Below are 27,735 nucleotides of genomic sequence, written 5' to 3'. Positions count from 1 at the left end.
CCAACTTAATTGTATATCAGGGGTAAAATAATCTGTCAATCTTAGTTGGCTCGATCATATCATAAATGCTTAAAGTATTTTGTTTTGAAAATGGTGAAATCATATGCACATTAGTTGCATCTACTTATAATTTAATTTCAATTGTGATATAAAAGCAGCTGGTTTAGTCTCAAGACGTACTTAGTATTTTCAAAGCATATCTACAAACAAATGAAACATTTTAACTATTCGTACAAATCGAATTGTGACGTTAATTAATTTATAAGATAATATTATATCAATTTTTCTTTATTTGTTGTCAAGTTCAAAATTTTCTTCTGCTAGACACGACATTTATGTACGTATAATATACCCATAAGGCCGTAAATCTTTTATTAATATTTAAAACTACATATTGTGCATAACTTTTAAGCCTCCAGAGAATTCGAAATATAATTAATCATCACATGATGCAATCTAATCTACCAAACAATAAAATAAAATGAAAGCGAAAAGTTATCAACTTTTAATTTCCACTACAAAATTAAATTATTATTTCTTGGTTTAATTAATAAATTAACGGATTAGCTGACGACATGGTCAAGCTTCTTCACTGTCCACTCGAATTTCGGGATCACAAAAATGGATTCATATTTCTATATTCAATTTTATATTTACATTTTATTAATCAATTATCTACCGCATCTTAAATAAACTCAAATGAACTTTTTATTATTATTTATACTTGCATTTTATCTTTATAATATATTTTTTTTAATTTAAAAAATTCTTCATATCTATTAATGGATTCTTTGCTGATCTGATCTTGTTTGTTTCCTGTCGAGAGAGAACTTTAATGCTACTGCAAACATATTACATGTGAAATTTATTTTTGGAGAAATTTTTGGCATCCTGTTAAGACGGTGTTGAACATTAATTCCAAAGGCAATTTCAACCACTTGCAATGTGTAAATAGCCTTTGGCTTTCTTATTTTAAGTGATTTTCAGTCATACAAAATCGACCTCATAGACTTATTTCTTCTACCGAAATTGTGTTTGCTTACGAAGACTATTTGCGTGCGTGCGTGCACTGCATTTGCATGTAGAAATTATGAAACATTTCGTGTCAAAACTGCCGTGCCAATGACTCCCTTTGTATTAATTCAAAGATTTTAGTTCACTTTCTACCATATTGAATATTGAGAAAAATACGATCCAAAATTGGTCCTCACAGACGGTTAGACTCTAACATCTTTGAAAATAGATAGTTAGATTTTTATTATTTTTGAAACGTACATTCAAAACCATTTCATATATTTGAAAAAAGATAAAAAAAACATTGATATATTATTATCCCCAAAAGAGTAATAATCATCTCTATTCAAATGAAGTCGATCACTAATACCATGCCTAATTCTAAAATCAATATGCATAAAATATATCTAGTTGTTTATTGAAACAAATGTTACGAGTCTAATTGATGTGTATTGCGTAACTTTAATTGAATTCATTAGTTTAATTATTATTACTATTTTTCTTTTACGGTTATAAACATCTAATATGCATAAAATATAGGGTCAACAAGTAAGATAAATCAAATTTACTTTTACAAACCTAATCATCATCCTTTTATTTTTCTCCATTGACACGCATGTACTTCAATTCAGTGGCAACTCCTTCATAAATTAGGCAATGATAGTGAAGTTTCAATTCGCTGCCTTCAAGTTGGACTCGGACCATCACAGATTTCAACATCACCCTAAACCGAAGCATACGATATTTAAGTTCTCGTGGTCTTTAGCGAAAAAACATATGGGAATTGATTTTTTAGTCATACGTGGCGTGCAGCAGTACATGAAAAAACAAAAAAATTAAGGGTAATTTTTAAAAATCTCCCCTGAGGTTTGGGTTTGTTGTAAGTAGATGGCGAGAATCTGTTTATTTGTAAAAAAACTTCTACCGTCAGTTAATTTTAACATTGACCGTTAGTTAACTGTGCAAAGACAATATTGCCCTTAACCATAGTTTGTAGACTAACATAACTATAAAAAAAAACTAAAATTGTTGGCGCGAAAAGCACAAACCCTATTTTTTGATAATTTTATCTTTGTCAATTCTAAAGATTTACAATATCATAGGTAAAAATTATGACTATTTCATTTTTAAGTTTTTAATTTTATCTTTCTTGTAGGAACTTTAAGGAAATATCAATAATTTAAAGAGGATTTTTCAAGTTTTTAATTTTATTTTTTTTGTAGGAACTTTAAGAAAATATCAATAATTTAAAGAGGGTAAAATAACTAATAATTTTGGTTTTTTTTTTTAGCTATTTCCGTCTACAAACTATTATTAAGGGTAATATTGTCTTTGCATACTCAACTAACGGTCAATATTAAAATTAACTGACGGTAGGGGATTTTTTACAAATAAATCAATTCTCGCCATCTACTTGCAACAAGCTCAAACCTCAGGGGAGGTTTTTAAAAATTACCCAAAAAATTAATATTTTTCAAGAAAATGATAGCTGGCCTCATGTATAGAATCTCTCCAGATTCGGACTTGAGAAATTGTGTGTTGCTCAATTGAAATCACAGAAAAATAAATTTGTTTAGAATCGTGCGCGCAATTGAGAAGTTTCAGCAAATCAGCATACGAAGTTTGCTATCGAGAATGGGAAAATCACCAAACTCTTTTCTTTCTTCCTCATATTTTGCTCATTTAATTTCTTAATTTAGGAGTTGCCCTCTTCAGTTGATAAGATTTGAAAATTAAAAAAAAAATGTTTGGTCGCTTCTAATTTGTCTTCGTTCCGACCCCATTGAACCCAAATCCCAATTCTCCAGTAGACTTTTTTTAAAAAAAAACTGATTAAGCATCATGTTGTTGTATTATACAAATATTTACAACTGTTATGACAACAAATCATTACACTGATATTTACAATCAGATATGTAACTATGACTTACATTATTATATTTTTAATTCTATGAAGTACATGCCCAGACAAATAACCCTCACAGAAGAGAGATGTCTCTACTCCTCTCGCATTTCGTAAGAGAGAAAAACTTTTTAAATAATCTCCACATAATTATGTTTTATTGAAGGAGGTTGAGTCCATGGGGACTCAAACCATTGCCCTCATAATCATGCTTAACTTTAAGGATAATGATTCATCATTGGACTAAAGCTCAAGCGACCTAGTAGACTTAAAATATGAATTGTGCTAAAGTTTTTGACAATTAATTTTATCGTATATTAGTGGGGAGACCTAACAAATTTCGTTATGCTCCACTATGTTCTAACCCTATGTTAATTAATTGGCATCTAAATTTGGTTTAAGTATGATTGGAAGATTCCATGGAGGGCGTGATTGAGTAAAGCTTGTAGAATGAGCCCGAACCTTCTGTCCGTGGCCAATAATTGCTTTCCACTTGAAATCAAACAAACAAAAATGGAAAACAAAAAGCGGAATTGCAATGAAGATTTCGTTTCTTTTCTCTAAGAATCTCCAACCATTCGTTTGTTTCCCTAACTGTATCTGGCCCTCACACCCTTTCTTTTTCAGACGTGAGTGATTCTTTACTTTGTTAGATTAATTTTATATTAATCTAAAATATTTGGGGCCACACATGAAATAAATAAAATGTGTGTGCTATTATTAAATAAGCCAAGAATTAAGTGATCTATTTGAAGTTAATTAAATGATTGAGGGTATAATTGTTGTGGATTAAATGCATAGATATCAAAATTTAATCATCACTTTAATGAGGGGCTGAAGTGATAATTATCATAAATAGAAAAAAAAAAGAAGAGGTTATGGTGTTTATAACAGTAAAAGAGGGGCTGAAGTGATAATTATCATAAATCAACAGTAAAAGAGGGGTCTTACCGTTTATCATCACTTAGAACCATAACCCTCTTTTACTGAAGTGATTAGAACCATAACCCTCTTTTATCATCACTTCAGCCCCTTTTTTTTCTTTTACTGTTTCCCAAGTCTTCAGAGGGGTCTTAATAGAACCACTCAAGTCAAACTCTTTCAAAATTTCATGGGCCACAGGAAACATCATACAGATTCTTAAAGCCCGTTGGAACTCGAGACAGCATTTCTTCATTGTTCCGATGCCATGCCGCGCCATGATAAATAATATTTTAAGTAGCTTATATAAACATCTTAAGAATATTTCATGTATAACAATAATAAATTAGCGACAATTACATTATGAGTAAAAATATCTTTGTTTAGTTAACTATAAATTTAAGCCTAATTACTATTTGTTGATAAAAATAAAAAATTAATAAAAATAACCTTAATATTAGTTATTCCCAAGGGTCCTACGGGATAAAAATTTTGTCTCATCTAGTAAAGTGTACTACAGTCTAGAGTATGAGACGGGGAAGATGGGGTAGGGATATTGTCTATCCTGGTTCATCTCAGTTTTGGCAAGAATTATTTGTAATAAATTTTATCATCCTCTCTATTACCATTTAAATCACTTTAAAATTACCAAATAAATATATTTATTTTTAAAAAAATTACCATATAAACATATCCTCCACAAACAGCGTAGTTAGGAGTGGCATTTCATATTTGATTTGCAAAATTTATTTCAATTCAAAAATTTATTATTGATTTGGTTCATTTTTTTAAATCAAAACTAAACCCTCGTACTACTCCTCTCGGTTAATTAATTTAAATCAGATCTAAAATGATTTGAAAAACTTAATTGTTCAAGGAATAAATAAAGAAATTAAAATCAAACGTCACGTGTCAATAAAGGGACTTTAGTGGCTGGAAATTAATTTCTTGGGGTACTTGACTTGCACTGAGAACACCCTCTAGATAAACTGATATGCGGGGTATACCCTAGGAGAATCAAAGAATTGATGAAGGTACCAAAAAATGGCCATCAAGTGCACTATCTTAGTCGCCCAAAAGGAATATTTGATTTTATGGAATCAAATCAAATAGACTTTGTCAGAAAAAAGAGAAACAACCGGCCGTAAAAATTAGCAAAAATCAGAAGTAGTCCTCAAAGTACAGTGGTCCTTAGCTGCCATAACCGTCACTGTGTAGACAACTTCTGCAAAAAGAATCTTGGACCACATGCAGTCTACGTAATGTGCACTAAATGACTACACCCGTCTAAAACTGCCTTTTTGCTCTCCAAGCATATTCATAATAGCTAGAAAACCACCATAATAATAAAAGGGCATAAAAAATCTCGGTAAGGATAATAAAAGTCTCCAATAAAAATGTGCCACGAGTAAGGCATCCATGCTATGCTATATAAAGATCAAAAATGTTTTATCTCTCTCTCATGATCTTATACACTCATATTCTCTAAGTTTTATCACCAACACACACACAAAACCAAGGGGCTGAGATCTTCTTCAACCTCCAGCCACCACTCTTCCAAGGACTTACATGGTCTCATCACCTAAAAAGCTCAAGTAGCTGACTCACTAGTACTTTAGTACCGCTAAGCTAGAATCAATGCTTATGTTAGGTTTGGGCGTTTGATTCATGTTTTTTAGTGAATTTTAGGTTAAAGGACAAATAGGTAAAATCGCACCAAAAACCATGAATTTGTTTCGAGGGGTTTAGGGTACCTCACTGACTTATGGTGTATAGACAAATTTAGGCTTACAAAAGAGCTAATGAAGAGGAGGTTTTAGATGGCAGCAACGAGGGGGTTTGGACGAGAATTGGAAATCTTGAAGGGAAAGCCTTCTAATTTGCAAAACAAAGAAAATCAACTATGCCTAAGAATTATCAAATTAAAGTTTACATGATACTCGCCATAACCTGTCTTGCTTTATCAAAGTTGCAGTTTACCGGGAAAAGTCAGCTTCCAAAGAAGAGAAAAAAAAATATACTCCCACACAAATACAAAAATACTCAGAACCTTCAATTTTACCAATTTTAAGCCTTCTCATTCATGTTCTAGAAATTATATTAAATAAATAAATAAAAACAAATTGCCCCACTATAAAAGGGACCAGGCGCTTGCCTCAATATCTTCGCTGCTCAGTTGGCCCTTGATACACAGTTCTGTTCTTGTCTTCTCTTTTTATCCAGTTTTATAAACATAAACATTATTTCAATTTCGTAGCGTCGGCAATCAAAATTTATTGGCCTCACTAAAAGTACCAAAAAAAAAAAAATTCTTTCAATCCCCTAAAACCTGGGTTTCTTCCCAGTTACATTTAAAAAAATTAACAAAAAATGACATTTCTTGTTATATAAACTGTGAATTAATCTTGAATTTGAAGCTGACCCAGTTTTGTTCAAGGTATAAAATAAGTAACCAAAAAAAAAACTGTATCTTGAATTTTTGATCTATAGATTGTTTTGATAAATTTTATAAAGATCTTTCATTTCGGTTGATTTTTTGAGAAATGGACAAGAGAAAAGTGGCAGTGCCATTAGTCTGCCACGGGCACTCACGGCCAGTGGTCGATTTATTTTACAGTCCGATCACTCCTGATGGGTTCTTTCTTGTCAGTGCTAGCAAGGGTACGACGCTGTTTTTGCTTAACTTCTCTTTATTTATTTGTTAACTGATGATGCGCTTATGTATGTAGCTGAATGTTGAACGTCTATTTTTTTAATATAGTTCCATGATTTTGAGCTGGATTTTCTTTAATTCTTCATTTTGCTGATCATTTTATTATTTAGTGATTTAATATTTTTGTAGTGGATTTGATATTCGGTTGTACTTTTGCTATGTTCATCTGGGTCCACTGTCCGATCATAACTTAATCTTGTGGGTTGGTTCTTATTGAATAGTCAGTTAGTGAAAATGATTGACTCCGGTTTGATTTTCATTTGATGGCTGTTTATTGCAGACCATGGATTATTTGGTTATGTAATGGTGAATTGGAATATTTTTTAATAGTCTTTTAGTGATCGTTTATCATTGTAGGCGGTTTCCGCTGAACATTCATAATGCAATGACTTTATAATATTGGTAGCATTGATATGTATTCAATCATGTTTTATGAGCTTAGCTAGATAGTGTATAGCAATTATGGGCTATGTGCTGATTTGGGGCTGTGATTTTACTTTGTTGAGTTTATTCATGAGAAACCGTGCTACATATCAATGACCGTGAATGTATTCTGCAGTTTCAAAACTCTGTTTGATTATATGATGTTCTAAATGTAGATTCTAGTCCAATGTTGAGAAATGGGGAGACTGGGGATTGGATTGGTACCTTTGAAGGACATAAAGGTGCAGTGTGGAGTTGCTGCCTGGATGCTAATGCTTTATTTTCTGCATCTGGCTCGGCAGATTTTACTGCGTAAGTAGTTGAGCATTTCTTGTCAACATACTGTTTACCTTGTATATTTATGAATTGAAGTAGTTATTTGGCTTCCTTGGGAAAAATGCTTACTTGGGCTGCCTAACATTTGGTATCATAATAAGATTATGAAGTTTCACGAGGTGACAATGACTTGCATTCGAGAAAAATATATTTGTACGAAGTATAGAACTCTGAAGTGAATGGTTACTCGGCAAATCATTGTTAGTTAGCTCTGACCTAATTGAAAATCCTTAATTTTTTAGATAATTCATCTGATGGTTTATTGTTCCTATGTTTTATGCTCCTCTTATCTTTTGCAGGAAATTATGGGATGCATTGACTGGGGACGAAAAACACTCCTTTGAACACAAGCATATTGTCCGAGCATGTGCTTTTTCGGAGGTAAATTTTGAGTTTGGCAATTCTGCCTTTTCTGGACTGCATGCTATTTGATAATTTCTAGATAGGAAGTTTTCTTCTTGATCTACCCATAAACATGTATCTTGTGCATTTGGCATATTCTTTGAAGTGAGGAATGCAGAACATTTTTTTCCAGTGAATGCCTGCTCTTCTTTTAATTAATTTTAAAGGTTTGTGGAGTACCCAAGTTCTTGTGTGTGATTGAGTGGCTAAACATATTTAAGTCAGCTGATTTTTCCGCACGTTTGATTTTCTGTGTAATAAGACGGTAGATTTTGAATTTCTGCAAATGCAATCATGTCATGTACATCATCCTTGTGGATCTAGTCTTCTTCCAGACAGATTCATGTCCACGTTGTAGGCTTGGTGTCAACTTTTCCCTTGCACTTTGGTATGCTAGGTCTAGGCCATTATTTTTCTAGAAATATTGTCAAAACTTGGATTCTGGTTTCTGACTCTTTCGAATGTCCTTTTGGCCTCCTTGACTTTTCTTTGACTATTTATTTATTTTTTTAATTACATGAGACTATTGCTCAGATTACAACTCATATTACATGAGATTACTACTGATAATTACAATCAGATAATTATTGAGACCAGTTTACATTAAATTTTATATAGCACTGTCTAGATTTTACCATCTCTAACGCCTACTCCACCCGCATTCCGTAAAGGAGAAGACTGACTCCACCCATTTAATTATTTCATAATTGAGGAAGGAAGTTAAACCTCTATAATTGCTCTTATGGGGGGGGGGGGGGGTTCAAACACTTGCTCCACACATTGTGAGAGCAAGTGTTCTCCCACTGGGCTAAAGGCCTATTGGTTCTTTGATTATTCATTTATTTTAACAGCATGACAGGCTTTGAACATTGATGTTTGTCTTCTTACCTTTTTTTTTTTTTTAAATCTTGTTCATCTGTTCCTGTCCTCTGTGCTTTTGTTCTTTCTTTATCTTGTTTATCTTACACATGAATTCTTTGAGCCTGGACTCCGAAAATCTGTTTCCAACAATTATTTACTTAGCCTGCTGCATGCTATAAGTTAATTCTTTTCACAGGACACACATCTTTTACTCACTGGGGGGTTTGAGAAAATTCTTCGAATATTTGATTTGAATCGTCCAGATGCATCTCCAAGAGAAGTTGGCAATTCTTCTGGTTCAATTAGAACCGTTGCATGGCTTCACAGTGACCAGACAATACTAAGTTCCTGCACTGATAGCGGTGGTGTGAGGTACGAAGAGTAATTAAATGCTTCAGGTTAAAATCTTCAAGAGAAAACAAAAGTAATCATTCAGGATGACCCAATATCATGTTGAGTTCTTTGATTAGTTGAATTGGAATGTCTGGGTATTTTCCATGAGATTACAGTTACAGTTTATAATGCTTCTAACACAAATATGAGATGAATGAGTTGGTACTTGACAAGGAGCCACTTCAGATATGAAGTGAGTCTACATGCGATGCTGAATATGTAATATTTTTATGTGCTAGTTCTGTGAACTCAATTAAACATCCTCATTATTTGTGAAATTTCGGAAATGTTTTCATTATGGCACTGTATTCAGAGTTATAACTTCTGTTAAATACGTGGCAGAATCTAAGATGATAAAAATCTTGAATCCGGCTTCCTCCCAGTTATATGTTCACAAGTCTCATGTGATGGAGTTGTTAATGCCTTTGGCCTTCTGAATGCACGTATAATCTCTATATGTTAATTAGGAGGTAAGCAAACAATGTTAATCAAAATTATCATGTCCTAACCAGGCTCTCTTCAAATTCCTGATATGCTAATAGTATTGGACACATATCTTGTTCATCTCCAGAGATGCATGTTTCGAGCTTGAATCTTTTGTACCTTAAACCTTATTCTCTTTGACTGGGTTCATGGTTTAGGTTTTAACCTTATTTTCATTATCATCATTTTGGTTGAAGTTAATTATTATCCCTTCGTGATTTTGAAGTATACTAGTATTCACATTTGCATTGATCTTCTGTAAAGTTTTCTTTACTTTGGAATCATTTCACTTAGTCGTTGCTTTGTGGCATCTTTATAGGTTATGGGATGCTAGAAGTGGCAAAATTGTCCAAACTCTTGAGACCAAGTCACCTGTTACCAGTGCTGAAGTGAGTCGGGATGGTCGCTACATAACTACAGCTGATGGTTCTAGTGTTAAGTTTTGGGATGCAAATCAGTAAGTTCTAATTGGATAGTTTTGTCACTCCTACTAATATGGCAGACATCGCTGATATAGTTCTTTCCCGTATATTCCTCAGTTTCGGATTGGTAAAGAGCTACAATATGCCATGCAATACAGAGTCAGCTTCATTGGAACCAAAACTTGGCAATATATTCATTGCTGGAGGAGAAGATATGTGGGTTCATGTATTTGATTTCCATACCGGAGAACAGATCGGTTAGTTCCTCTGCATTTGTAGGATTGTAGAATAATGGTTTTATGCCTATAGCAGATATTTCTCACTCTCCATTGCTTTGTGCCTTTTCAAACTGATCTAACTTACAATATTCTTTTGTTGCATCATGACATGGATTATTAATAGCCATAACATCCAGCTGATATTTGAGCACTGGGATAAATGTGCATTCTGATGCCTTTTTCATTATTCTGGCCTTCTTAGGCTAGTTCAAGCTAAAGATAGGCGCATCCGTTCTGGGCCTCTTCCTCTTTTTTGGGCTTCTTCCTCCTTCGTCTTTGATTGCACATTATTGAAGAACATAAATTTATTAATCCAAATGAATAAACAAGATTACCATGGATTGAGTCCAAACTAAGAAGCCTCATCTTGAATGCAGGATGCAACAAAGGTCACCATGGTCCTGTCCACTGCGTGCGGTTTTCACCTGGAGGAGAATCCTATGCTTCAGGATCAGAAGATGGCACAATTAGAATATGGCAGACGAACCCTCCAAATCACGAAGAGAATCATTCAGGCACTGGGAATGCTCAAACTGGGAAACTAAAAGCTTCAACTGATGAGGTTACCCGCAAAATTGAGGGCTTTCATATAAACAAAGAAGGAAAGGCCGAAGAAAAGCAGAAGATTGCAAATGCATAACCCAGTTCTTAAAGTTTTTTCATTGGAAATGTTTGGTGTGATTTGTACTCTGCTCTTGGGTAACAAGTTGAAGGCAAGAGGGAGCTTTTTGTGGTGACTGTCATGCGGATATGTAATGGACTCTTCTGCCCTTTTCAATTTGTTTGCTATTATCTGAAAGGATATTTCACCGGACTTTTTTTTTTTTTTTAAAAGCCTTTTCATCTTCTGGTCGGCTAATTTCGTATAATCTGCAACCTCTAAGAAAGACAAAGGGTATTCTTGTTAAGTGGGTGGTTGATGAATATATATTCTGCAGAAATTTAACTGGTTGCTTGATGTACAGAAGTTTACTTTTACAGTAGTCCTCCAGTGTGTGTTGTGGACTGGAGGTAGATTTCTTTCGAAATATTTTGGGCTCAAAAGTTCGGACCGTACATGAGCATGACATAATTGATTCAGGATTAAGGAGGTTTCGATAAGTGTTTTATTGTAAATATGAACAGATTGTGACCACGACTCCCCTGTAAGTGGTGGATTAAATGGTATATCAAAAATCAAAATTGTAAAGAGAACAAAGAATTAAAATTAGAATATCAATTATAATCTGTAATGCACGTAAAAAAAAAAAAAAAACCAAAATAATTTTGAATTTATAAAATTTTGATGGAAAGAAGTAAAGACGGGCCTAGTCATGGGCCTGAGCCAGAGCAAGTTCGAAATTGATTCGAAATCAAATTCAGGTCCAATACAAGGTAGTAGTAATAACGAACAAATAATAAGGGTAGTTCCGTCAAAAAGGGCGATACAATAACATTGACAAGTCAAGATCTAGATTCTTCCAACTCAAAGCCGCCACCCGCAGTCACTCGCTCTCTCTCTCACACACAAAAATCTCAAACGCTCGCTTAGCTTTATCTCTTTCTTTCCTCTCCGATAATTTTCATCTCAGAAAAAATTAAAAATAATTAAATAAATAATTAATTAATTTAAAAGAAGCTGTAGAAATTAGGCGGGAAAATGTCGGGCAAAGGAGCCAAAGGACTGATAACAGGCAAAACCACCATTAACAACAACAAGGATAAGGACAAGAAGAAACCCGTCTCCCGTTCTTCTCGTGCTGGTCTTCAGGTTTCTCTTTATTTTCCTCTTCAATTTTAATTTTCTTTTCATAATTATTAGCGTAACTCTCGTTTGATTTTATATTTGTGCTTGTAAATGATTTTATAATTAGTCAGATTATTTTCATTTATAATTATTTCGATGATTTTTTTACCGGGTAATTTTGTCGTTTTTGTGGGGTCTACTTGGTGACTTTTGTGTGTTCGGCTATGTTTTCGAAATATTCGACTGTTATTGATTCGGAATAAAACGCTGCTGGAGTCTCCTTAGTGAAACAGATATTAGGATTTTATTTTTATTTTTTTAAAAAAATCTGTTTTTTTTGGGGGGTGGGGGGTACGCAATGTCTGGTAATTTAGTTATAGCTTTTTAGTATTTACTAATTATTAATAATTTTTCTACATCTCAATCATAATAATAATAATAATAATAATTCTACATCCAAGTTGTTTCTTGATTCATGACTGCTGAGGCTGTAAGGTCCGGCTGTAGCATCCAGTTCTTGGTTTTCTATTTAAAAAAATTGCCTTTAAAAAAAAATTTAAAAGCTTAAGTTTCTGAGCCGATGTTATAGATTGAGAAATCAAGATTAAAGGGAATGATTTGTGCTTGCTTAGGTATAGTTGATATTAGGAATAAAGTGTGCGCAAATTAGCTGCAACATTACAATGAGTATAGATTCAAGATCCCCTGTAATGCAATAGGCTATTTGAAGGGGGGTTGGTTACTATAGTAAGGTTTCTGTTTTTGAGCATTGCATTTCTTAGTCCTCTCTTATATCTTGTCTGATTCATATGTAGCATATTTTTTTTTAGTGGATATGCAACGTCGGGTTTGTTTGGAAATTGTTGATCATCCCCCCCCACCCCCCCAACCAAAAAAAAAAAAAAAAAAACACCAGTATCCCACGGAAAGGTCGAAAGAAGCTTAGGGTGACATACGTTAGATTATGTTTTAGCTCGAGTTTGTTGAGGTTGTTGATAATGACTGCTGCTTTATATGATTTGGGATCATTTTGGAAAAATAGGCTTGGAGGTGATTTCACCACTTCTGGGGTGTTGTTTATTTCAAATTTTGATGGTGAAGGCGTGTTGTTCTTATGCCTGTATTAGTTGGCTTTGTGTAATAAATTACTTATTTTTGCTGGAGTAGTTTGAGCATCACTTGCAGTTTGATTCCTGCACTTATATCTAATATCTTGAATGATTTTCTTTTATAGCTTTATGATAGATTTCTTAGTGAGTCCATTATAAATGCCGTTAAGAGTAAAGAAAATATTTAATGCTTTTTGTAAAGTGGTAAAACTTTTGACATGGTTTTGATTGACCAATGGCATCTCTGTTTGAGCTATTTGAATGTTGACTGTTCTTACGAGCTGGTTGTTGAGCCTGATAATTTTTTTTTTTTTTTTTAACTTTTGTTTCCAATGGGTGTATTTGTTATGGCAGAAGTTAGTTGCAGTAATGTTTCCAGATTTGTAGCCTTTATCATGTCAAGGCACAGTAGGTGCCCTATTCAAGATGTGCTCAAACAGGATTACGCAGATTTCCTGAATTTCCTTCAGTTGTTTCGTATTGTATAAGTCAGTTACATTTGTTCCTTGCAGTTCCCAGTGGGAAGGGTCCATCGTCTGCTAAAGGAAAGGGCTGCTGCTCACGGAAGGGTTGGTGCAACAGCTGCTGTTTATACAGCAGCCATTTTGGAGTATCTAACTGCCGAAGTGTTGGAGTTGGCAGGGAATGCTAGCAAGGATTTGAAGGTCAAACGTATTACTCCAAGGCATTTGCAGCTTGCTATCCGAGGAGATGAAGAACTTGACACTCTCATTAAAGGAACCATAGCCGGTGGAGGAGTTATTCCTCATATCCACAAGTCCCTCATCAATAAATCCTCCAAAGAGTAGTTCGTGACACCATCATCCTCTCGGCTTTGTTTATGTGTGTACTTTTAGCTGTGCTGAAATATCTAAATGAGAAATGATGCCAGAGATGTGTTAATGCTAGGAATCTGCATTCTTCAATCTTCATTTCATGCAGCGACGAATTGTGGTGCTTGTTTTTCGCATGTTGGTATTTAACTGTTACTGTTTAATTTTTAAATAATTTTAGGAGATCTGTTTCTTTGTTTTCAATTCGAATATAATGATTTTATTTATTTTTTAAAATCTTGCGCAAGAGGTTGATGAGGCAACCATGCCTGAAGTTTACTGGGGACTTCACATTTGTGTTCTGGCTGAAGTTAATATAAACTATTACAAGTCTCCTTCCAAAAAACTATACAAAAATTGAGGCATGATAATGCATTCGTGAAAAGGATTCACGTACAAAGTTCTTTTCTTTTTTCATGGGTGATGCCCATCTACCGTCCAAAATGGGGACACCCTCGTATTGTATGCCTCTCTCCTCTGGTACGCAAAATCCAGAATCCTTCCCGCAAGAAAACAGTGGGTGCTTATGACGCAGTTGGTCTTTCAAAAGTTACTTCAACCATCTTCACGACCCCACTTGTTGCTGATTGTTAATGATCAACTTCAGCTGGCTCCGCAGGTGCCGTATCTCCCTTTCTTGTTTCTAGTCAATGAGGTGAAGTTAAAAGATAAGCACCTAGAGAAAACCAGAAGGGGAAAAGAAAAACAAGATACAACAGAAAAGAATTACAATATATGTAATGAAATATATAATATTAGAAGGTGACCCGATACATCAAATTACTTTAACAGCTAAGCCAAAGGGAATGGAACTGGGTCTGAAATTAATTGCAAGACAATTACCACTATTCAATACATATTCACATTTACTGCATATGACAGACATGAGGACGCACAATAACCGGAACAACACAATGCACAGAAGATGCAGAGAAGCATCTGGGAATCAATTGCATTCACTGCACATGTCATCTGAATCAACTACTCCATTTTATCAACATTCAAACTCAAGATTGACTTCACCCTCCTCGCACTCATATGTAATGCACTAAAGAAAAGACGGATTCAAATGGATGTGAGGGAAGAAGGCTTGGGAGTAAGTGCATGCAATTTGGCTCTGTAGGGGGTAGTTCGGTTGCATTGTGCATGCTTGTGCATCTGTTCCTTATATGTGTATAATCGCAAAACAAAAGAAACAGAGATGCAGCTTGAGAGATTCAAAAATGAACCTCATATAGTGCCTTCCACCATACATCTGCCTGCTCCTGTATCAAACGCCACTGGGCAGCCATCTCATGCTCAATAGTATTGGGCTGGGAACAGTGTGATGTTGAGACTGCCTTTTTCTGGAAAATATTAAGGACCAAACCAGAAGGATAAGAGTATAGGACATCTTTTAGGCTAATGGAAAAACAAACAGTTTAATAACAGATGAATGATTTCAAAGTAAGTAAAACGAAAAGAAAGAAAGATGAGTAACCATATCTTGACTCTGCTTCTGCCTAAGTTTGTGAAGGGTTAGATGCCCAGTTAATCTGGTGGGCCGTGTCCCAGGTACTACCAAAGTTGTTCTGCTACCAATTACGGGCCTGCAAATATCAAACCAGAATGTTGAATAAAATCAAAAACTTTGAATTTGATATTGAACTGCATAATTAGGGAGAATCCTCATACAAAAATCTACTACTGGTTTTACAGTCAAAACGGCTCGTGAAATGGCCACCTAAAATGTTTCGACTCTGCTGTTTGAGCGAGAAAGAATCTAAAAGATGCATCACACTGAAACTGGACCCTCAATCAATACATCAACTAAGAACCATATGCGTCAAAAAAGCAAGTCCAAGGAATCCATTTGACCTATGCAGGCCATGTCAATCATGTACAGTCCTTATTTCAGTAAGAGCTTGATGATCCAATAATCAAAATGCATTTTTATTTTAGCCAGGACCCAAAATAGTAAACAAACAAAGAGAATTTGAAATCTTCCAGTATTTTAAAATAATGAATTAACTGCTAGACCATGAGAATCTTATTGCAAAAATATATAAAGCAAAGAAACAAGTTGCTTAAAGTACCTCCCATCTGCTACGATTAGGCATCTGCTCATTAATTCTGATTTTGCAAAATCAGCACGATCTTTGGACTTGAATATGACAAGAGCTTTACCTGTTTCATATGTATTGAACAGTCTACATGAATGGGTACATGTGAACTTTCCCAGTATTTAAGTCAAAGATCGACAACCAAGCACAGCATGTGACGATTAGATTAATGACTCTGAAGAAAATACAGAGCCACAAGATGATATACCATAGTGTGGGTTGGACAAAGCACTTCTTTGTAGCATTTTCGCCTCAACTTTTTCATTAAATGCTTGCCAAACCAGATCCTAAGGAACAGATAAGCAATTTATGACAAAAAGTAAGAGAAGAGAGTATTAAGATACAGCAATTTAGATAAATCAGATTATTTATAGTTAAATACATTTCAAATGATTGAGAGTTTCAGATTTATATTTAAATAGACTTCAAATGACTGAGCATTTCAACATGTTTGAGATATATCAGCCATTCAAAGTCTGTTAATCCCGCGTTGTGCAATAAGTTTGTATATAATTGTATGAATAAATAGCTAGTTGCTGGCATCAGGCTGTTCCAGATCCATGATCCTGAATAAAATTCAAAGAATAATTACTACATACATCCTATTGCCTACTTTGCTTCAAAATAATAGAGTTTCTTACCCATGAAATCCACTGCGAAAAAGCACAATAGAAAAGGAGGTAAAACGTCATAACTTAAGTTACATAGAAAAGGGATATCAATTTTACAAGTGTCCACATTTTGAATTTTTAAAAGGGTAAAAGCTTATTTAGTCTCCGTATTTTAAGATTAGTGTCCATTTAGTCCCCGTATTTTTAAAAATACCTCGAAACATCCCTGCCGTTAAAGTATTGATACCCCTAAATGAGCTTTTACCCTTTTTAAAATTTTAAAGTTCAACAAAATTCATCAAAAACATACAAAATTTCTGCATGAAGAGTTATGATTATAAATTGTTTTAAAAAAAAGTTATGATTATGAAATCTGTAAATGCAAATTTCTTCAAACAAGAGCTATTAAAATGGAGAAATATAACAAATACCTCTACTTCAGATGATGTATAGCATGGATCCAGATTCCCAAGCAAAACAAGCATGCCTGATTCATTGGCTTTCTGCAATTTTTCCTCCCAAGTCTGAGAAAGATATGTATAACAAAAGAGATACTAATTAACAGATGAGACAACGCAAATCAAAATTTGAAATTGACCATTCAAAGTTACCTAAATCATCATTCAAATACTTAAGCAAAAGTAGTTCATATGGTAAGTTTGATTCAAAATGAAAAAAGGCATAAATCAAAGGATTATGATGGGTCAAATAAAGGAGAAGAATCAAGAGAGAGAATTGGGAAATCATTCTGATGATTGTGATGGTAAGATCTCAATTCACCACAATCCCAAACAAACTGTCACCTATAATAAAAAGCCAGTCATACAAGTTGCTATACAACTATCCAAGAGAACCAACGAAAAATAGGAGGGACCCAAGTATGCATCAATCAAAGGAAATTCAATCAAGGCCATACCAGTTGATTTCTTCTGATTCTCTGTCAAATGAGCCCAAGAAATAACTTTCCTAATTGTGAATAATGAACCAAAAAAAGAAAAAAAAAAAAACTGCCAGTGTTGGTATCTCCTTGAAATTACTCACAATTATTAAACTTCAACGTGCTTTATATGATTATATTTTTCAAACTATCTCATTCAGGGGCATCCTAGAACCTCTAATATACTCAAATTATGTTCTTCAGCAAACTGTTTGAAGAATATAATTTGCTGTTTTATGAAAGATTTTATTCCCTTGAATCGAGTTAAGATTGAGACCGTCATGCAATTAATTTAAGATGGACGGCTGAAGTAGAGAAGCTGCAAAGAATTAGTGTATATGACCAACGAGAAACAAATTATGCACAAATGAACCATCTCTAAGGTTAAATGCTGAGACCAATGTAGACAGTGTGGGAAGAAATGAGAACAAACTCATCAGTCACGAAGAAACTCATTTACAAATTTTCTGATCCAAAAATAAAACCTAACAGATGAATGACAAACTTGAAAAGAACCTTATGTGTTATGAACCATCTAACTAATTTCTAACAATGAGTGCGGTTGATTCTGTTTTCTTCCTCTTCTTTAAGATTCCCAAAACTCTAGTTTATACGCATGAGGAACTTTAAGTACTGTTTTTTATGACAAAAAGATCTTAATTAAAGAAGAGCAGCTCATTGTTAATTTAAGCAGAATAAAGAGAAATAATAACAGTATGTGCAGGAATTGACAACTCACTGGTGTCTTGAACCAACTTCTTCTGTCCTGCAGGTACAAATTAAAAGATATTAGAAAAGTTACCAAAGTCATTAATAAAATTATGAATGCAGATTCAAAATTTTCTGAGTATGAGCATTCACAGGCAAGTTATTACTTTGCTTCTGACTGTCACTGTAGACTAATACTTAGAAAAGACAACCCATTTTCCTTTTAATTTTTTATTTTTTTAAAGTGACAATCCAGTTAATTAGCTAAATATCTAAGAGCAATCCAACTTCTCAGGAATTACATGGCCACTATCAACAAATAATTCACTAGAACCATTTATAGAAAAGAACAGGTTTCAACAAAGATGATCTTATCATTTATCAAAGGAAAAGTTTAAAGAACAAAGAAAAAGAAATATGTAAAATTTATGTCCCTTAGAAGGAGCTATTACTTTAGAATTTCAGTCAATCAACTTGTTACTGCATAAATTCTATTGTTGTTACCTTTAAGCTTAAACTTTTACTTCAAATGGCAATTAACATGGCCTAAGAGAACATTTGACTTAATGGTTTTTGTATTGGAATCCCCTCGAAACTGATTCATTAAATTTAAATTCACACAGAGCAAAGTAGACTGCCTATATTTGTTATTTGGATCCACTTGACAAGTTTTTTACATGAGCCTAGCATTGCACAAGAGCACAAGTGTCAAAGCTTAAGTATTATTGTTTATGACTTTATCTTCAAACTTAAAACTTTTTAGTCAATTGACAACTAGAGGTGTAAAAAGACCAGGCACACCTATGGGTATGGGAGGCCAAAATGGCGCTCACATTTTCGTGCACATTAGACCAAATGGGCCCATGTAGAGTCCATTTTAGGCATTGGAGCCCAAATGGCTCGACCAAGCTCAAACTTTTGGCATTATGGCGCAATGAGCAGACACATGGGCTAATGGAAGTATCAATAATTAACTAAAAGTAATTAAAAATTCTCAATAACTGCAGTTAAAAAAAAACAAATAAAGAGACATTTTGGTGATTTAATAAATAAAAAAATTATGAAAAAAGGAAAAGCCAAGTGTTCGACAAGTCATGGATATTAATATGCTAACACACCATTCCTCATCGACCTCTTAAGAGTCAACTCGTCATAAATACAGCATGAATTGAGCCAAATTTTTTTGGGCCAGCTAGTAAGGCACGTAAGATCTACACCTATAGACTTAACATAACTTATAAGCTTACAGAATTTGGTCTTCTTGCCACTTCTGGAATTAGGCTGTCAGTTTTGGAGTCCTTATTCTGGACAAGCTCATCAAATTCCTTGCTTACATTCCCATCCTGAAGAAGCTTTCTCTTCTTTAAAGGCATATCTGATGCACTTGGCTGTGTAATATCTTCGAGCAATCTCACATTAGCTCTAATATTAGGCTTCAGTGTCGCGTCATCAGTTGAACAATGCCATTGCTTATCCGTACCTGTTACAGCATTTCTTGAATCTGAACAAGTTGCAAACAGGGTAATTTAATCTAATCAGCAAATTAAAAATAATACATGTAGAGAAGGCATCCTCAGAAATTACCTTTCATCGTTGGGCTCATTCTAGCTCCTTTATCAAATCCTAAATTGCCAGACACATTTGGTTTTCCTATTAACACGCTAATTTTTGGTTTTTTACTTGGAGGGTTAGCAAGTGCTTGATCCTTTCTCTTGGTAAAAGAATGCTCCTCTGCACTCATTAAAATTGAGGGACATAATCAACGTTCTTGCCCACTTCATATGCAGCTGATATGAAAGACTACTATGCCATAAATATTGAATTTAGGAATCATACAGAACCAATCATCTCTTACTGCTATATAGGAAATACATTAATTAGCCAACCTTTTGCTTCATCTCCTTTTTCTGCAAAATTCTTCCCTATTTTCGACTTTGCAACAGGACTTGTTGGCCTTGATGCCGTATTTTCACTTGGATGATACCGTTGCTTTTCAACACTAGCAGCTGTCCTTTTTGATTCTGAAACTGTAGCAAGTGCTTTATCTTTCTTTTTGTTGAAAAAGTTTTCCACTGTGTGCATTCATATTAGTTGAAAGCATATGAATTGTGAGTACTCATTAACATTTGCAAATAATCATCAAGAATTCAAATATACAAGAATTCCAACCTTTTACTCCAGCTATTTTTTCTGGGAAACGTTCTTCTATTTTAAGTTTTGCAACATCAAAAGTTTGAGAAAATATGTAATCAGCTCTGCACAACTCTTCATTAGATACTAGAGGATTTCTCCGGTCATTTGAAGCACAGAGCACATTGCATTTCCTAACAATTGAGTACTGAAAAAGGAAACACAAGGATGCAAAGTAACATTACAAAACATTAGCATAGTATAGATCACTACCTAGTTATGTAGTCTAAACGGGCAAAAAGTTGATCAAAACAGATTAGTTTGCGTGCTACATGTATAAGCGTGAAAGAGCCCTTCTAAGTCATGCTAGTCCAAGAGAATTCATTTTGAAAATTTCGATCAACAATCATGGTATTTCGGTATCCTGGCTTTAAAGCCTCAGCTGTTCTGAAATAAAAGCTCTAGATGTGAAATTAAAAAATTATAATTTTGACAAATAATAATAATAATAAAGGCATTTCAGATTTCTCATTGGCAAGCTTTTACCGAACACTCTAAAACTCTAGTAGTTCGAAAACCCCGGCTCACCAACAGTAACACCAAACAGCGCCTAAATAAAGGCGTATTTAGGTATTGTCGTAAGCTACAACTCTTAAACTATTTAGTAAAACACTCAACAGCGCTTACTTAAAACTACAGCTCCCCGACAGCACATCGATGCAAAACAGACTCTAAGTTAAGTTTAAGTGGCATATATTATTAAAAAATATTCAGCAGATAATACAAAATCAGAAACACACGATCATTAGAAGAATTTGATTATTACCGGAGAATTGATGTTGTAGAGTCCCTTGCCCTCGCCGGAAGCTAAGAGCAACTCGTTCGCTTTTGGCCGATAATCATCCAGAAAGTTACGTATCTCCGTCGGACGAAAATACCACACTATCTTCACTCTCTTCTCCTGTTCCGGCGTCTCGTACATCCTCACAAGCTTACCGACGTAAGTCTCAAGGTCTCCGTCACGGTAAAGCACTACGGAATCGTACAGAGAATATTCTTCGCCGTCGTAAAAGAAGGACTCATAGAACCGAAAATCACTATTCTTGCGTCCAACGGATTTTTCTATACCCCATTTAAACTCACATTTGGTTGACATTTTGAAAAAAAGCTCAAGGCTAGCTAGCAGAACAGAGATGCACCAAAAAGATGCAGTTTTACGCCGAACGGATTCCTCATTACTTGATAAGAAGAAAAGTGGCGTGGCAGTTGGTTTTTTTCTGTTTAAAGAGTGTTAACGTGCGCCCGCTGTGAAGATGAAGCGAGCAAGGAGTGGACTTGAAGTTGGGGAGAGATGAATGAAAGTGAAAGTGAAGGTGAAGGTGGAAGAGGAAACGAACAGAGCTAAAATGCGCAGTGTGTGTGTAAGTACGCGCACGGAGCAAATAGGGGAACGTAAAGTGCCTGCCGCTCCGGCTTGATTTTGATATTTGACAGACACGCAGAGGACTCAGAGAGAAACAGCATACGGTTTTTATTTTTGACGGTCGGTCACGCAAAATTCCTCTTCTCCCACGCGCGTCTGGCTGGCGCGTGTGCTTTACTTTATTGTCCGTTTTCCGTCTTCATTTTTAGATTTTGAAAAAAATTATTTGATAAAAACTCAATTTCAAAAAAAAAAAGAAAAGAAAATATTTTATTTTTTTAAAAAATTATTCCCCCTACAATTCTCAATTTCTAACGTGTTCTTGTCAGCATGAGAAGGTGAAAAAATAATAAAATTTTATCATTTAATAGTGTTCAGATTGTAGAGTATGATACCCTTAAGGTATTATCGTTACATTCTAATTAGTATTTTAATATTCCAAATAAAAATATTATAGAACAATAATTTTATCCATAAAATGAGATTATTTATTATTTATTAATACATCTTGTCTTTATTTAAAGGATGATTGTCGCCCTCGATACCTTAAGTAAAAAATATTAGTAAACAGTAATTAGAATGTTGTAACATTACATGTGATATATTATTATTGGGTTGTTGTGATGTTTTATCTTTAGTGTAGCTAAGATTTTCCTATTTGAGATATATAATTGGTCAAGCAAGAACCCCAAATGACGGAATTTTAGCTTTAAATACCCATCCTTACATGCAAGGCATCAAGAAATCAGATCTATTTTTGGGTACTATGATTATAAGTCAACATTTGACCTGAACTTGAGTTTGGAACAAGGGCTTGACAGCATATGTAAAAGTAAAATAAAAAATCTTGATTGCAAGACAGCATCAGATTAGTATATATCATATCTTGTTCATATTTTTAACATAAAAGAAACTTTAAAGACATATTCATGTATAGTTGTATTCCCCTTTCATTATTTTTGTAAATTCTAGCATTTTCATTATCGTATGAGTTCAGTCAACACTATTTATTTTTGGTCATTTTCAATTGCAACATTCTTATATTTTGTCATTTTTCTATCAAATAATAAGACAAATACAAATCTACAGAAAATGATTGCCTAGTCCTTTGATCATTTCTAAATCATGAAGTATCAATAATGCCAAAAAAAAACTTGAATCTCATTATTCCAATTTTATCACGCTAAACAAAACCTACCGAGGCTGCACTCGCATGCATGTGCGGATAAATGGATTGATGGGTTAGAGTTAGTTTTTGTCAACGGAAAACATTAGAATTTTTCTTTGATATCAATTTATGTTATAATTTAGTATGTACCATTTGGGTTAGTGATGATTGAGATTAAGAGTCTAAGTATGTAAATGGAATCTAGTCATTTGATAGTCTTTCAATTTATAAGGGGTACTATTGTCACGACTTGAGATTAAATGCACACTTGGAATTCAATTTTAATTATTGAAATTTCACAAATTCAAGGGTCTAAAAGTTATGTAAGAACTTACTGTTGTAAAAATGTATTGCCACATGGAGTAGTGCTATGTGTAGAGAAAGATAAGAAAAATTTATCTTCTCTCTCTACCCACCCACTCTCTCTTCTCTTTTTTTTTTTCTTTATTTCTCCCATCTTTCTGCACACCAAATATTTTCTTCCCACAAAACATAACCCATTGAGTAATCTTTGATAGTCAAATCAATTAGAGTTTCATAACCAAACAACTCCAGCCTAATGGTGGGAACTGGGAACCTTCTTTATTCATGTTTGACTATAAATCAAGACAGATGTAATGTTATAAAAACATAACATATTAAGGAGTCTTTAAGTTAAAATTTAATTGATTCAAGGATCTAAAACGTTGTGTAAGAATTGATTGACGCAAAAAAGTAGCTCCACAATGTGTAAGCCGCCAAGTAATCTTTTAAGCATGTAATAAATAATCGATCTTTCAGAAGCTAAAAATGGCACAACGCAAGTGGATGGATAGAGATTTATACACAGAACTATTTCTCTATGTACGCATTGGATCGTTAGGGGTACAAGTGTAGGGCACGCGCGATGGGTGTGAGTGAGGGGTGTTCATAAGGCGGTGTTGAAAATGCGCGGGCTTTGTCCGGTGAGGGGGTCACGTCGTCACACGACGTTAATGAACGCGCGCGACGAGGGAGTGGATTTAACAAAATTGTAAACATTATAATTCGGTGAATTTAAAATTTATCGGCAGTAATTATATTATTTAAAAACTGACCAAGTAAAACCAATTAAAATTTCAAACAATTCTTTGGGGTCACTTTGGAACTCTGTAATTTTTTAAATAATTACGATTAACTATATTATTAAAGTAATTAATTATAAAAAAATCAGTTAAATATTTAATAAAATACTATAAATTTAAAAAACAATCGACTATTTTTAATAAATTTTAATGTTAAATTATTATACCAAGATAAATAATTAAAATAGACATGATATTAAACAAAAATTACTTAATACTTATACAATCATACATGTACATATAATAATATTTTTTATTGTGTATATGTAATGGTTGCTGACTAAAAAGATATATATGTTATCAAAAGAAGTGACCATTCAGAATCAGCCCAAATTAGCAACTGAAAGGATAATTTTGTATTTTTCTACACATCGAAGAAAGCAAGTGATTTGACAAAAGCAACTCAAAAAATTAATAATTCAGTCTTGTCGTTGAAAAGAAAAAGCTTCCACGAGACCGAGCGTTCATAAACTAAATTGGTTAATTTTGGAATTAGAGGCATTGGAAAGAGAAAATTTTGATGCTAGATATGGAGATTGTTATTTTATCAAATAAGCAAAACTGCTAGTTGCCAAATGAAAAAAGAAGATCAATTTTTAATCTTACTAGTTTCGTAGCATCAGGATGTCTATTACGAGAATAATTTAGCACTCATCTTTGATTAAAAGCATAGAGAAATAACGTGTTAGGTTTAAGTAATTAAATTGAAAATAATTAAAATAAGATCAACTTAATTAATCTCACAAGTGCCTTTAGTAGCATTAAGACGTTCGTTATGAAAAATAACTCATCTTTGATTAAGAGGATGAAGAAATAACCTGTGTTTTGTGAAAGTAAATTTGCAAGTTGTCAAAGGATTTCGGGGCGGGGGGAGATCAATCTAATCTCAATAGTTTTAGTAAAAATTTATGTTAAAGGGTGAAAAAAAAAAATAATGTGTTAGGCATAAGCAAAAAATGCTAGCCATCAAAGGGGATAAAGGTAAGAGGATATGTTTAATCTCATCAGTTTTAGTAAATAGTAATATATGCTTTACGACATGGTGCAAATTGATAAAATAATTAGAAGTCTGTCAAGATCTTCATACTATAAATCATATTATTTATCGTATGCGCTTAATTGATTAAGTGTTTCATTTAACTATTTTTCAATATTCTTTTTCAATCAATCACGTGACGCGTTCGACATGCATGACCTATATGATAAGTTTTATTTATTTATTTAATTTTTTTTTAGCATGTATTCCTTTTAGATGATTTTTCTTACACAATAATTTTTTTCAAATGTATTCAATTTATTCCTTTTAAGTACTTACTATTCCATAACTTTTTTTTAATCAATTATGTTATATATAGAAGATTTCATGAAACATCTCAACTAAACTGATAACTAGGAAAGCCATTGACCTCTTTGAAAAGAGCACGCTGAATATTAAAGTGCGCTAAACAATCAACAACATCATTATACTCGCTAAAAGCATGAGTAAACCATTGAGAATTTAGAATTTCATGAATGAAGATACCACAAATTTTGAAAATAAAACCAAAAAAAAAAATTCATAACGTATTTATCAAGTAAATAGTATTATAATATGTGTGTGTATTCCAAAATTTAAAAAATACGATGGTGCTACAAGGTCGTTCAAAAAGTGTGTCATTCGATTACCATTTTTAACATCAAGAATGTAATAGGTTGTTTGAAAAAAATAGAAAGAATGAGAAATTAGGACCCAAGTGATTCCCCATTTAAAAAGAGAAACTTGAAAGTTCTTCAATAATTAAGCACGTTCTTCAATAATAGAAAAATTTAACTCTTTGCTAACCTATTTTTTCTTAACCTTTTTTTTATCAACCCTGGTGTTTGCTATGCGCCTAATTCGCGCGTTCGATACCTGTAAATCGATCATTGACCCGCACAAAGCCCAGTGGTCCAATAATTTCTAATTTCATGCTTAAGTGGACCCAAAACACTTGTTACGATTTCATAGTGAGATCCGAATTGTATGGGCTCATAGCCAACTCCACTGTAGGGGATCATAGCCCTCAATGAAAGTCATGTAATTTGGGCTAACAAAAGAAAGCTCAAAAGGGTTTATCTCCCAAAACCAAATCCAGTTAGCTCCCTTGCAATAGAGTTTCATGTATATTTTTGGTTTTTGTTTTGCAAGGTGACTTTACTCTCATAATTGCCATTTGTCGTTGTAATTACTAATTTCAAATCGAAAATAGAGACCAAGCACTGATAACTATATAAATACACACACACACACGCATCTTACGATGCTTGTAAGGTTAATTAAAAATAAATGGCCACCCATGTATTGATCCTTTACCCTTTAAAAAAGATGACTTCATAATCTTTTTGTTCGTGAAAGGGCAAAAAGAGTCATGATCATGTGATTAATTTAATATGAAATTAATCGTGACACAACAAAATGAAGTACAAGTTCATATAAAGACGCCTGCCTTATAATAAAAATTTCCCCAGGTATCCTCTTAATTTTTGTTTCTTCTTCCTTTTCTTTTCCTATCATCCATAAATTGACAAGCGAAAAAACTAGTCAACATATTACATAAATTTCTAGGAAATCATGGAATAGTTCCACCGCAAACATTCGTAGTTGAAGCCTAGGGATTGATAACAATAACTCAATTTAAAGATTAATTTGGAAAGCACAAAGTTTAATTTGGATAAGGTGATTTGGCTCCCAAATGGCTTTTTATTTATTTATTTATTCTTTTTTTTTTTTTTATGGGCTCGCATAAGGCTTTAGGCATAACTAATGTGATTGGAAGTCATTTCATGGAAGACCTGGGGTAAAATTTAGCGCTAGAAAAATTTATGAAAAACAGAATAATAAAATTTGCTGTAAAATAAGGTGATTTGTTAAAAGTGATTTCTACAAAATTTAAAGAACGCGTCTTTATCTAACTTTCTTCGATGTCAAATCTAATTCATCATCAATTGTATAAGAAAAAATTTAAGGGTTAATAAAATAATAAGTATCCAAGTCCAACAAGCTGTGAACTACAACAATTGATAAATAATTTTTGTTTATGCATAGAAAACACATGTAGCAGTATTTTGTCCAAAAAAAAAAAAAAACTGTTCTAAAAAGGCACTGTCTGGGGCCAGGTCAGGTGGAGACTTGACAGTAGGTAGTGCTAATTCCGAATGGATTTTGTTGGCTTTAGAAACAAGTTCTTCTTTAAATGCTTCTATATCTGAAGAGGCTATAAAAACATTGTCTTATTCTAGTACACCAATCTTGCTAGATTGGGCACTGTCTGGGGTTATTTGGATTTTACTAGAAGAGGAAGAAGAAACTTCTATTCTATCTAGTTGTTTTCTAATAGTTTTAACAAAATTTGATTTTGACTCTTGAACAAGCTTTTGACTAGTTTTCGAAACCTAAAAAGGTTTGAAAATAGGCTCTTTAAGCTTTTTGTCAGAATCACTAGTGCAGTGGCTCCTTCAAGAATCCATTCGTCTGGGAGATTGACATCTTTCCATTGGATTGGTTTTGGAATAACGGTGTTGGCTTTAGACAGGTCAGTCTGCAAGAGAAGAGTCTCATCTCTTTTTGACTAAAATTTATGTTGCGTGCTAAACGCAGAAATCATGGCTTTGTAAGAAATTTTATAAATTAAGGCAACTGGGACAGATCCCTCAATCATGTGATAATTATGGGTCTTGATTTGCAAAATCATGCTTTTTAGAATGTTTTTGTCTTTTA

General features: G+C 33.7%; 3 protein-coding genes and 1 pseudogene across 4 annotated transcripts; 3 read left to right on the top strand and 1 right to left on the bottom strand.

Moving 5' to 3' along the window:
• Positions 1-5,872: 5,872 nt before the first annotated feature.
• On the top strand, positions 5,873-11,215 carry LOC18036377 (serine-threonine kinase receptor-associated protein). Its single transcript, XM_006427112.2, has 7 exons — positions 5,873-6,499; positions 7,151-7,286; positions 7,610-7,691; positions 8,770-8,945; positions 9,769-9,906; positions 9,989-10,128; positions 10,527-11,215. The coding sequence occupies exons 1-7, from the start codon at positions 6,382-6,384 to the stop codon at positions 10,787-10,789; spliced, it is 1,053 nt and encodes a 350-aa protein (XP_006427175.1). The 5' UTR covers positions 5,873-6,381; the 3' UTR covers positions 10,790-11,215.
• A 390-nt stretch (positions 11,216-11,605) lies between these two features.
• On the top strand, positions 11,606-14,021 carry LOC18036120 (probable histone H2A variant 3). The gene is made up of 2 exons (XM_006427110.2): positions 11,606-11,899; positions 13,497-14,021. Exons 1-2 carry the CDS (start codon positions 11,789-11,791, stop codon positions 13,791-13,793), a joined length of 408 nt encoding a protein of 135 aa, XP_006427173.1. The 5' UTR covers positions 11,606-11,788; the 3' UTR covers positions 13,794-14,021.
• A 177-nt stretch (positions 14,022-14,198) lies between these two features.
• On the bottom strand, positions 14,199-21,791 carry LOC18036046 (protein ANTI-SILENCING 1). 2 transcript variants are annotated; one of them, XM_024180377.1, is made up of 12 exons: positions 21,132-21,791; positions 20,345-20,513; positions 20,062-20,247; positions 19,760-19,906; positions 19,423-19,676; positions 18,207-18,233; positions 16,962-17,054; positions 16,128-16,206; positions 15,893-15,983; positions 15,298-15,406; positions 15,047-15,163; positions 14,199-14,460 (listed from the first exon to the last, which is right to left on the bottom strand). In XM_024180377.1, exons 1-12 carry the CDS (start codon positions 21,459-21,461, stop codon positions 14,383-14,385), a joined length of 1,680 nt encoding a protein of 559 aa, XP_024036145.1. In that variant the 5' UTR covers positions 21,462-21,791; the 3' UTR covers positions 14,199-14,382. The 2 variants fall into 2 exon arrangements, with proteins under 2 accessions (XP_024036145.1, XP_024036146.1); XM_024180378.1 differs by having other exon boundaries at positions 14,382-14,493.
• Positions 21,792-24,955: 3,164 nt separating this feature from the next.
• LOC18035861 overlaps positions 24,956-27,735 on the top strand; it is a 6,469-nt pseudogene continuing 3,689 nt past the window's right edge.

Source organism: Citrus clementina, unplaced genomic scaffold (assembly GCF_000493195.1).
Source record: "Citrus clementina cultivar Clemenules unplaced genomic scaffold, Citrus_clementina_v1.0 scaffold_7, whole genome shotgun sequence".
In the NCBI taxonomy this organism is placed as follows: Eukaryota; Viridiplantae; Streptophyta; class Magnoliopsida; order Sapindales; family Rutaceae; genus Citrus; species Citrus x clementina.
This window is presented reverse-complemented; position numbering and strand designations above follow the sequence as displayed.

Coding starts and splice junctions, on each gene's coding strand:
- LOC18036377 (XM_006427112.2), top strand. CDS start 6,382: ATGGACAAGAGAAAAGTGGCAGTGCCATTAGTCTGCCACGGGCACTCA. Junction 7,287..7,609: donor GGCTCGGCAGATTTTACTGC/GTAAGTAGTTGA, acceptor TATCTTTTGCAG/GAAATTATGGGATGCATTGA. Junction 9,907..9,988: donor AAGTTTTGGGATGCAAATCA/GTAAGTTCTAAT, acceptor TATATTCCTCAG/TTTCGGATTGGTAAAGAGCT.
- LOC18036120 (XM_006427110.2), top strand. CDS start 11,789: ATGTCGGGCAAAGGAGCCAAAGGACTGATAACAGGCAAAACCACCATT. Junction 11,900..13,496: donor CTTCTCGTGCTGGTCTTCAG/GTTTCTCTTTAT, acceptor TGTTCCTTGCAG/TTCCCAGTGGGAAGGGTCCA.
- LOC18036046 (XM_024180377.1), bottom strand. CDS start 21,461: ATGTCAACCAAATGTGAGTTTAAATGGGGTATAGAAAAATCCGTTGGA. Junction 20,514..21,131: donor TCTACAACATCAATTCTCCG/GTAATAATCAAA, acceptor TTCCTTTTTCAG/TACTCAATTGTTAGGAAATG. Junction 14,461..15,046: donor GGTGGAAGGCACTATATGAG/GTTCATTTTTGA, acceptor CTCATTGACTAG/AAACAAGAAAGGGAGATACG.